This window comes from Melanotaenia boesemani, chromosome 14 (assembly GCF_017639745.1).
Source record: "Melanotaenia boesemani isolate fMelBoe1 chromosome 14, fMelBoe1.pri, whole genome shotgun sequence".
Lineage (NCBI taxonomy): Eukaryota > Metazoa > Chordata > Actinopteri > Atheriniformes > Melanotaeniidae > Melanotaenia > Melanotaenia boesemani.
In genome coordinates, this window is record NC_055695.1 from 23,847,199 (window position 1) to 23,858,535 (window position 11,337).

Below are 11,337 nucleotides of genomic sequence, written 5' to 3' on the forward strand. Positions count from 1 at the left end.
TGGCACTCACTAGTCCAGGCAAAAGATTTCTTAGGGCTGATGAGGTCAGTAAGTGGCCGAACAACAGATGAAAAGTTTCTACAGAACATCCTGTAGTAACCAACCATCCCGAGAAAACGGCGGAGCTCACGCTGAGTAACTGGGGCAGGGTAGTTCTGGATGACGTTTACCTTTGAGTCGACCGGTCTGACTTCACCTCCACCAATTTGTCGACCCAAATACGTAACAGTGGCCTGTGCGAAGGCGCACTTGGCCAGATTAAGGGTGAGTGACGCCTTGGCCAAGCAAGCGAATACCTTTCTTAAAATTTGTACGTGTTCTAACCACGTATCTGAGAACACCACAAGGTCATCTAAATATACTGAACACTTTGGAAGATCAACGAGGATAGTGTTCATTAACCGTTGAAAGGTGGCAGGGGCGTTACACATCCCAAAAGCCATCACAGTATACTGGAGGAATGTGTCAGGGGTAACAAAAGCTGAAATGTCAGAGGCCCGTTCTGTTAATGGTACTTGCCAGTAACCTTTTAATAGATCCAGCTTGGTTACGTACCGGGCGGCACCTATGTTGTCGACGCAGTCTTCGATCCTGGGGAGAGGAAAAGAATCCATTACAGTGACGGAATTTACCTTTCGATAATCTGTGATGAATCTGGGAGACCCATCTGGTTTAGTTTCCACGAGGCACGGAGAACTCCACGGGCTGCAACTGGGCTTAGCTAATCCATGCTGCAACAAATACTCAGTTTCCTGTTTCATCAATTGTCTCTTAACAGGAGAGGCGCGATATGGATGCTGCTTTATCGCTTTACAGTCGCGCACATCTATATCATGTGTCAATACAGTGGTTTGCGAAAGGACATCTCCAAACAAACACGAATACTCATTAATTAGAGACAGTAAATCATCTTTCTGTTCGGAAGATAAGTGTTCAAGTGTTTCTGGTAACTCCTTCAGCATCTCGGAGTTTGAAAGCCGTGCCGCTAAGCAAGCTCTGTTAGCAGATCTGAGACCATCTTCGTCATCCTTACTATCTGAAGCGTCGAGCGCGGGTACCAGTGCAGCAGAAACGTGGGTTTCTGGTGCCGGGTCGCGAGAGTGATACAGCTTAATCATGTTAACATGACAAAGACGGGTTTTGCGGCGCCGGTTTGGGGTGCTAAGGACGTAATTGTGTTCTCCTTTTCGATCCAAGACATCAAATGGTCCTTCATACTTTGTGGACAGGGCAGCTCCCACCGTGGGTAATAGTATGAGGACTTGGACTCCAATCTGGAACTCTCTTTTTACTGCCGAACGGTCATAACGGGTTTTCATTTTGTTTTGGGTGACGGTCAGGAATTTTCGGGCTATGTCATTTGCGTGCTGTAATCTTGACTGAAAATGTTTAACATATTCTTTAACATTCCGATTTTTCGATTCAGCGGGCAACAGGAATCTTTCTTTCAGAGCGCGGAGAGGACCCCGCGGCGTATGTCCGAATACTAGCTCCGCCGGGCTGAATCCTAAAGATTCTTGTGTGGCTTCGCGGGCGGCAAACAGAACAAACGGCAAACCTTCGTCCCATGACGTCTTATTTTCTAAACAATACTTACGTAGCATCGACTTTAGGGTCTGATGCCACCTTTCTAGAGCGCCTTGACTCTGTGGATGATAAGCGCTCGACGTGACATGTTCGACATCTAACGACCGAAAAACATTCTGGAACAAACGGGACTGAAAATTCGTGCCCTGATCGGTCTGGATAACCTTTGGTAACCCGAATATAGAAAAGAATTGGGTCAACGCTTTGATCACTGCTTTAGCGGAGATTTTCCGGAGGGGGACAGCCTCAGGAAATCTAGTGCTTGCGCACATAATGGTCAGAATAAACTGATGTCCATTTTTCGTTCGGGGCAGGGGACCAACGCAGTCTATAATTACCTTATCAAACGGCTGATCGACCACCGGTATTGGAGATAGCGGTGCCGGGGGTATAACTTGGTTTGGTTTACCTGCAACTTGACATACGTGACAGCTACGACAGAAACGGGACACATCTTGGGTCATGCCGGGCCAAAAGAAATGCTTCAGCAACAGCTGGGATGTCTTCTTTATGCCTAGGTGTCCAGACCACTTACTTTCATGAGCCAATGAAATCACCTTCTGCCTGAACTGTTGCGGAATGACAATCTGTTTTACCCCACTCCACTCATCCGCCCCTGTATTAGACGGTGACCATTTGCGCATTAGAATTTCATTTTCTATGACATACGCGTGCTGTGGGTTCGTAATGGTACTGTCGCCGTTTATTTTGTCAAAACATTTCCTCAGCGTCGGATCAGCTTTTTGAGCCTCCGACAACTGGGCGCCAGTGACGGGCAACGAATCAGAACTAGGATCTGGGGATGAATCATCCTCTTTGCGCAGGTTAATAGTTTTTTCGCCAGTGCCACTACCGGGGAACTCGTCCTTAATCACGCGGGCAAACTCAGTGTCCGACAGATCAACTTCGTTATACTTGTGTGCTTGTGCACGGGTTAACGCACAAGCAGGATACAGGTTGGTCTCTGCTTCCGACGGGGTCGCGGGGACAGCTGTAGGAGTGTCTAAAATCTCCAAGTTTGGGACTACGCGTCCTCCAGCTACATCATTTCCCATTAACAATGCAATCCCTTTCATGGGTAATTCTGGGCATACAGCCACCGGGAAACTGCCATTCACTAGGTCGGATTTAATATGCACAAGATGAACTGGTCGGGGGACATATCCCATTTCTATTCCTCTGATTACCACATTGTACCCACATGAGGATGCTGGTGAAAAGGGTAGCGCATTAGCCAACATGAGGGTCTGGGAGCCTCCTGTATCCCTCAGGATGCGGATCGGGACTTCATCTCCGGTGTTCCCTGTTAAAGAGGCGGAACCGTTAAATATAAACGGTGTAAAACACGAATCAACATTTTGGGATTTATCTGCTTTCACGTCTCTGCGGTGGGTCTGTGTCCGGACGAATCCAACGCCTTTCGGTGGACTGGATCGGTTCTGGTTTTTCCTTTTCAACGACAAACACTCAGAAATAAGATGACCAGGTTTGTGACAATAATAACATTCCCGCCCCTCAAGTGCTTTCACATCAGGAGTTTTCCTCACAGAATAAGCGCATTTCTCAGTTGCGGTCTTATTCTCAAACTGTCGAGTGGGAAATTTATCCACAGGCGGTGACCTCTTGTGCGTCAGCACATACTCATCAGCTAGTAATGCTGCTGAGGAAAGTGTTGCAGCTTTCCGCTCATTCAGGTAAATAACTAGACCTTCGGGTAAACGATTTTTAAACTCCTCAAGAAGGACCAGTTCCCTTAATGACTCAAGATCTGTGGTTTTAGACGCAGCACACCATTTATCAAACAACAGTCTTTTTTCACGAGCAAACTCCACATGAGTTTGGTCAGCTGTCTTTCTCTGCTGCCTAAACTTCTGTCTGTAGGCTTCAGGGACAAGTTCATATGCCTGAAGAACAGCGGCCTTCACGGTGTCATAATTCAGGCTGTCCTTTAAGGAGAGGGCAGCAACCACATCTTGGGCCTTTCCAGTCAGTTTACATTGCAAAAGCAAGGGCCAAACCTCTCGCGGCCAATTCAAAGCGCCAGCAATTCGTTCAAATGCAGAAAAATAAGAATCAACCTCTGCTTCCCTGAAAGCAGGCACCAAGGAAATACACTTACTCACGTCAAACGAAGTCAAAGAGACTGACGACGCAGCTGATGCTGCAGGGGGGCTGGTGGGCGGTGCCTGGGCTTGAGCCTCCAGCTCAAGTCGTCGGAGCCTCACAATTTTATCGGCTTCTATTTCCAGCCGCCGTAACTCAAATTCCATTTGAGCCTGGCGGGCCTAGGCCTTCTCACGGGCCTCATACTCTAACTGAGCCAGCCGCAGCTTCAGTCGAGCCTTCCCACCGGCCTCAGGGCTGGTCGGGGTCGGAGAAGAGGGATCACCCCTGGGAGGCGTAACAGGTGTTTTTACCCGTTGCCTTGCTCCAGGACCCATCTCCGCGGTCGCAGCACTGGGAATCTGAGGGGGAGGGTCCACCTCCCCACTACTTGGGTCGCCCCTAGCCAGAGCGCCCACACCCACATCTGCGGTTTCACCAGGCACCAACGTTTCCTCACAGGCTTCCAACCGCTGCACCAGCAGGACCTTAATCTGCTCCTTGGTAGCCTGTTTCGGGACCAACAGAGAGAAATGATCCGCAATCTGCATCAAATCAGCTTTGCGGCAACCTTCGAGAGCGGCACCGGAAGGAGCCTCAAGAAACCGCTCCAAATTAAAGGACGCAGCCATGTCCTACTCCGATCAGAACAATAAACACTTCTTCGCCACAACAACGCCGATTACAACGGGAACCAATAAGGATCCCGGACGAGCCCCCACTTTGTTACGACCCAGACTCAGGGGTACGAGGAAAGGCGTAACAAAAGAGGCGTTGGCCTGGTCTTAAAGGAAAACAAGTACATTTATTGTGGTGAGCGAAACAGGAAGAACAAAAGTTAACTGGCGGCACTTAACAGATGCTGGGGTTAGCGAAGCTGCCCAAACAAATGAACAAAACAAAACCACTACTAACTCAAAACCAGCCAGTCAAAACCGAAAACAAATATAAACTGGCTTGCTATGCTAATAACCGGGATGAGGCAGCTCCAATGAACTAAAAGAAAACACGTGTTACGTGACTGTCTAGCCCAGCATATACTAGTTTTAACCTTTAACTAACTGAAACCTCTGCCGTAAACGAAAGGAGGTATAATAACTGAAAGCGAAGCCAAACGGGCTTGATATCTTACACAAAGCTACCGGTATAACACCAAACAAAAACTCTTAGGCCAGGAAATCAAACAACCAAAACCAAATAATCTTAAAGCCTGATCTATCCGAGCTATTCAAACTAGCCACCAAAACAAAGACACAGATTCTCTAAAGCACTGACATCAATTCTGAAGGCCGGGAGCAGACTGCCTGTGTCAACAGTTGCTCGTCGACTGACGTGGGACTTCAGGCTTTATTTCCTGGAAGGAACTTTCCGGAGCTGTGATAGGTCCAACCGCCTCCAATAGGAAGGGGGGGAAGCGGCGGTGTGTCCCTTCCAACCAATCCCATGCAGGAGCCAAGAGCGGAGGGTTTGCACTCGGGATTGGTGTCAGGTGTTGGCAATCAGCTGGCGTAACAGGTTATTAACAGGGTTGAGATCAGGGTATGATGACAGTAACATTATGAGTTTTTTCTCCCTTTATACACATAGCAGCGAACAGTTCAATGGCATGTTTTGCAGCATGGTGTGTTGTCTTTATTAAATTTAAATGATTACAATGATTATACAGCAGAAAGCATGGTTACTGTCAGGTGATGGTCACTTAAAAATGACACACATTTTTCAGACGTCATTTTAATATCCTCAGACACCCTCAATTTTAGGCCTCATAATTCTAACCAACAACATCACTCCACCACCTTACTAACATCTCAGCCTTGTTGGGACATGGGGACCATCCACCAACCAGATCTGCATCCACCTAGCACGGGATTAGCATGGGATTCATCAGTGAATAAAACGGTTTTAAAATCAGCCAACTGCAAACTTTTCTCTTAGTAAGCATTGGGTAAGGGTGGCCAAAATGCAGTTTTATGTACACTTGCAGCTTCGGGAGCATCCCTCATGGAGATGTTATTGGGATTCCAGAGACACCAGAAGCTCCAAATACTTGCTTTTAGCAGCTGCTCTCTTAGCTTTTACCTGATGCCTTTATCTTAGCAAACTTGTTTGCTCTCTGAATCCCAAACAGTCTCTCACTTAAGTTTGCATGAAATGTCCAATGTTTTCACTCCTTTTACAAGACATTGCACTATTTGTTTTTATTACTGATTTAAAGAACTTTGTTTAGGCTGTGGTTGTGTGAAAGTGCTTTATAAATAAAGTCGGTATGGTATAGTATTTCACACCTTTGTGATTTAAACACACAAGAAAAGCCACACAAGCAAAATCCTACAAAGAAATACGTAAACCCACATATTTAACTAACTTAAATCCTACTTGCAGAATCATTAGGAACACAGTGAAATGAACTGGAAGAAATGAAATTTGATATGGGACAGCACTGGCTCAGAGCAGGGCTTTAATAACAAGAAGGCTGGCAGTTCATATCCTGTTTCTTCCCCTGTCAATCTGCTGTTGTGTCCTTGGGCAGGACATTTCACCCACCTTGCCTCCAGTGTTGACCAGTGTCAGCATCACTGGTGTATGAATTTTTGTATGCTGCACATATAGCTTACCATCACCAAGTATGAATGAATAAATGATTTGCTGTAAAACACTTTGGGGGCCTTGAAAAGTGCTATTTATTATTATTATTATTATTATTATTATTATTATTATTATTATTATTATTATTATTATTATTATATGGGTTTATGCAGATTATATGTGTTGAATAATTACAAAGCATTTTTCTTGAAGCTAAATCTTTTAAACTGTACAGAGCCTGTTTCCTTTTTTTCTGTGCTGTTGCATCAGATTTGGGTTACATAGATTGCTGAGAAAAAAGAATGTGGGTTTGTTTGATGCAACTCTGCTTTCATGCCACTGAGTTTCTCAGCTGGCATGAAAGGGGGCACTAAAGTCCAATCTGCCAAATCTGCCAAAGTTACATAGCTACTTTAAAGACAGTGCTGAGCAGGAAAAACACAAAAAAACTACATTAATACAGTATCAGGCTCAACTGATCATCTTAAAAATAACTACTTCTTCTGTCTTGTTGAAGAAGAAACAACCTTTTTTTTCCCCAAGTTATTATTTTTGGTTTCTTAATAACGTTCTTCAGCAGGACACAACAAGTGTGCAGCGTCAGACGAGCCCACAGTTTCTGCTCAACTTTTAAACCCAACTTTGATGCAACATACCACAGGCAGATTTCCAGTAATTCACATCTAACAACTAAAAAAAAGAAATGCTTTAACTGTGTCAGTTCTGAGGAATTGCCACCTTGAAGAAAGCCCACTGTGTCTGCTGATCTAATTCCTTTTCTTTTCTTTTCTTTTCTTTTCTTTTCTTATGGTCATATACAGACAATTAAAACATTTACATCTCATTTTAGAATTCTGCTGATGTGATGTTAATATTTAATTATTTTATCTTAAACACTTAGCTACTGTCACTTTAAAATCTCTTAAGCTTCATAATACTTAAATTATTGGGTAACAGATATCATGCTTAACTGGACAACCTCTGATATTCATCTTTACATATTTGAAGCCAAATTTATCAGTGCTGGCCACACACACATCTGCAGAAACACAGATAACTGCAGGACACATTTTAGCAAAACATTACACTTGTTTCCTGCTGACCATGTGAAAGATTAGCAAGGGAGGATATCAAGGATTTTAGTTATACTGGTATTGATATAGATATGTAAATATTAGAAAAGGTTCAAAAGTTTAAAAAAAATTAAAATATTATATTAAAATAGTTTCTAACTTTTTATTTTTTCTGTTGTTTGCTCTGGAAGCTAGAGAGTTGCAATAGTAAAGCTTAACTTTTTTTTAGCAGCTATTAGTATTTTTGCTATACCATAACCAAGATGACTTCATTGAGAATAAATCAAATTATTTCGTAGCGATTTTAGGCTACATCTTTCTGTTACTCAGCTGTTCCCTTGCAAGTGAATTGTTGTTGGACGAGTACATAAATTTTGCTGTAGCGGCTGCAAACATACTGACATTTAAGCTGTATTCATTGTCATGTATTTTTTTAAAACAATAAAAACATTACCCAGTCCTTGATCACGACATACTAACTATTAACCAGTTTAATGTTTAATAGACTAATACACAGTTTGGTTTTGTGTATCTAGAGCACATTCACATACTAGGAAAGTGATGAACACAAGATGAGGAAAAAAGATGTTAAAAGCTGAAGCTAATTCTCAGTAAGTGTGAATGTCCTGCTGAAAGGAATTAGTTTTATGATCATATTATTTTGACCACATTAATTTTGAAGAGAGTAGGACAGACTAGTTTTGTCTGAAACATTTCTTCTACAGTAGATGGGCTAGTCCTCACTATTTTATCAAACAGCTCAGTGACTTCATCATGGAAAAGTGTAAAAATACAAGAACTATATATATATATATATATATATGTATACCACAACAACTGTTATCAAAGCTAAACAGAGAAACTAAACAGGAATCTATTAATGATACTGGACAAACTGGATAGAAGTGTGGGGTCTTTTCCTGGTGTTAATACTACTGTAATATTAGCCACATTCCTGTTTTGACGTACTTTACCATTTTTTTTGTAATTTCTGAAACCATTTTGTGGAATGTGGGTGCTAGTGTGGACCTAAGTAAAAATGAAGGGTTAAAGTAAATGGGGGAAATGTGTTCATTCAAAAAATAGGACATGTAGTGATAAAAAAAAATATGCCAAATTGTGCTAAAATCACTTTATACTGAAAAATGGACATATTTGCTTCAGAAAGGCGAGGGGTCAAACATGATGAAAGATGATACTAAAGATGCAAATACATGTTCTACCACGGATGTGGTCGGATATCAGTACATGATAATCACACCAACAGAGCAAAACAACTCTATAAAGGATTCAGCTTCACATCCCAACAAGCACATGTATGACCTGCTGCCATCATGTACGGCCTGCGTGCTTTTCTGCTCTTCTATGTTCTGACATGTGTTGGACAAACAGGTAAGAAATTCAAATCTGAATATTTTTCACTGAATCTTGAATGAGAAATTAACCTGACATTGACTTTTACTTGTCTTTCCAGTGCATGGGGGTAAAATTATCCATGGCCAAAAAGCCCCAAAGAACTCACTGCAGTACATGGTCTCTGTGCAAGACGACGAGGGCCATGTTTGTGGAGGATTTCTCATCACTCCGGACTTTGTGATGACTGCTGCACACTGTGGTGAAATGTGAGTTAGCAGTCTTCTTTTAAGGAATTTTCTGATTGGTTTAATTACAATCCTTGTTAAAAATGTACCATGATTGTGATGTGTGATGTGTGATGATCCATTTATCCTTCAGTAAACTTACACACGTTATCCTGGGAACCCACAATATCAAGAGGAACAATTATGTAAAAAGAGAGATTGAAATGACTTACATGCATCCTAAATACAACCCGAAAAAAATTAAGTGTGACATCATGCTCCTTAAGGTAAGTTTATCAAAGTTACATTGTCCAGAGATATTTTTTTCAATATTATTCATGTTAATAACCCAATGTTAATGTCATTAAACCTGTAACATGTGTGGTGCAACTTTATTGTGTTATGACTTCCTTTTAATACTCATGATGCCGTCTGATGAGTGAAAAAGACGTATGCCATTGCTAACTTTTTACTTTTTGTGTCTCCAGTTAGCTGTTGAAGCTGACTTAAATGAAAGAGTCCACACAATTCCAATTCCAAAGTTTAAAAAAAAAGCACTGGTAAATCAAACATGCTCTGTGGCTGGATGGGGAAAGATTAACCCCTGGAATTCAGGGGTCAGTGTGCTGAGAGTGGTGAACGTGTCGGTCATTGATCCAGAATTCTGTAAGAAGGAATGGGAAGTTCTTCCTCCCAATGTGATCTGTGCAGGTGGAAGTGGCACATACAAAGGAACCTGTAATGTAGGTTTTCCATTTTTATGCACATAAATGACTTAAATGTCAAATGCCAAAAATAAATAAAGTTATTAAATTCTTTTCCCTTGCAGGGTGACTCTGGTGGTCCTCTGGTGTGCAATGGGATGGCTGTCGGCATTGTTTCTTTTGGTAGCAGTTCCGACTGCATCTACCCAGATCTGCCGAATGTCTACACGGATATCTCAAGATACGTTGTCTGGATCAACAAGATTCTGAAGGATAATTATTAAATATAAACTTGTTACTCAAAGCTTTGCTCCAGCATCTCAGAGGTTAAATTTAGCCTCTTGATATAATTGCTTCAGTAGTGTTTGCTCTTAAACCTAAATGCAGAATAAAAACATCTTTCAAACACTTTTCTCTCTTTTCTTTATTAGACATTACAATAATTTAGCAGACACTTTTATCTAAAGCAACTTACAGTGGTTAGGCAGTAGCATTAAGGGTCTTACCAAAGAACCCAGCTGGATGGTGTTAATATACGTCCCCTGGGGGAACTGAACTCTGTTTGATCACATGGGAGATGAATGCCCTGCCCACTAAGCCATTAGACAACAGAAAGAGATACAGACACATCCATAAAAATATCTGTGACTAATTTGTGTTGGCAGATATATTGTATTATTTGTGAGAGAAATTAATGAATAAGAACACTTTAGTTAAGATTCTTAAAATTTTCAAGGTAAAGCAGTGAGAAGTTAATAAGTGAGTTTTTGCAATAATTTTGCAAGCAAAGCAGGACACGGTACAAAAGCTTTAAAAAAGCATTAATCTACATCTCCTTAAGGATGGTAAATATGATTGTTATAATATTTACAGATACACAAAGTAATAAAGATGATTTTTACTCTTATATATATACTCTTATACATACATATATATATATATATATATATATATATATACACACTACTGTTCAAAAGTTTGGGGTCACTTCCCTATTGAAACCCATGGCAAAGTGACCCCAAACCTTTGAACAGTTGTGTATATATATATATATATATATATATATATATATATATATATATATATATATATATATATATATATATATATATATATATATATATATATATATATATGTATATGTATATGTTGCACAACTCTCAGCACCAGCAGACTGAACAGTTCTGAGTAACAGATCAGTGCAAATTGACAGAAGTGTGGTCTTCTAAAAATATAACAGAACTGACACAACGCTGATGCAGCTCACTGATTGAATGCTGATTGGCTGAAAGTTAACTCGAGCTGGACACGCCCAACAAATAGGATGAAGTGCTAAAAATCTCATCTTCGTGAGTATCAAACATCACCTGTAATGATGCTTTCTAGCAAAGATTCTTCTTCTTCTAGTCAACTTTGTTTTGGTTAAAAAAAAAATAAAAAATTTAAAACCAACTTTATTGACAACACAAATATTGCAACATACTGGGATTTTAACCCACAACCAAAGTTTACAGAGAACAGTTTGAAAAAGAGAAAATATCCAGTGAATAACAGATGTCTGGAAAAAAATTTCTGGTTGATGTTAAAGCAGAATAGACACACTGGTTTGAGGCAATAGAAAGGCATTTACCTAAATAAGCACTGCTTCTAACCTTATCTTTGAGCCCTCGTCTTTATGAAACAAATATGTTAATTTATCATCTT

The 11,337-nt window shown here is 41.1% G+C and overlaps 1 protein-coding gene across 1 annotated transcript; it reads left to right on the plus strand.

Annotated features, from left to right (window-relative positions):
• The first annotated feature begins 8,581 nt into the window (after nucleotides 1-8,581).
• Nucleotides 8,582-10,041, plus strand: LOC121653201 (mast cell protease 1A-like). The gene is made up of 5 exons (XM_042006512.1): nucleotides 8,582-8,741; nucleotides 8,824-8,971; nucleotides 9,084-9,216; nucleotides 9,418-9,672; nucleotides 9,759-10,041. The coding sequence occupies exons 1-5, from the start codon at nucleotides 8,684-8,686 to the stop codon at nucleotides 9,915-9,917; spliced, it is 753 nt and encodes a 250-aa protein (XP_041862446.1). The 5' UTR covers nucleotides 8,582-8,683; the 3' UTR covers nucleotides 9,918-10,041.
• The last annotated feature ends 1,296 nt before the right edge of the window (nucleotides 10,042-11,337 follow it).

Coding starts and splice junctions, on each gene's coding strand:
- LOC121653201 (XM_042006512.1), top strand. CDS start 8,684: ATGTACGGCCTGCGTGCTTTTCTGCTCTTCTATGTTCTGACATGTGTT. Junction 8,742..8,823: donor GACATGTGTTGGACAAACAG/GTAAGAAATTCA, acceptor TTGTCTTTCCAG/TGCATGGGGGTAAAATTATC. Junction 9,673..9,758: donor CATACAAAGGAACCTGTAAT/GTAGGTTTTCCA, acceptor TTTCCCTTGCAG/GGTGACTCTGGTGGTCCTCT.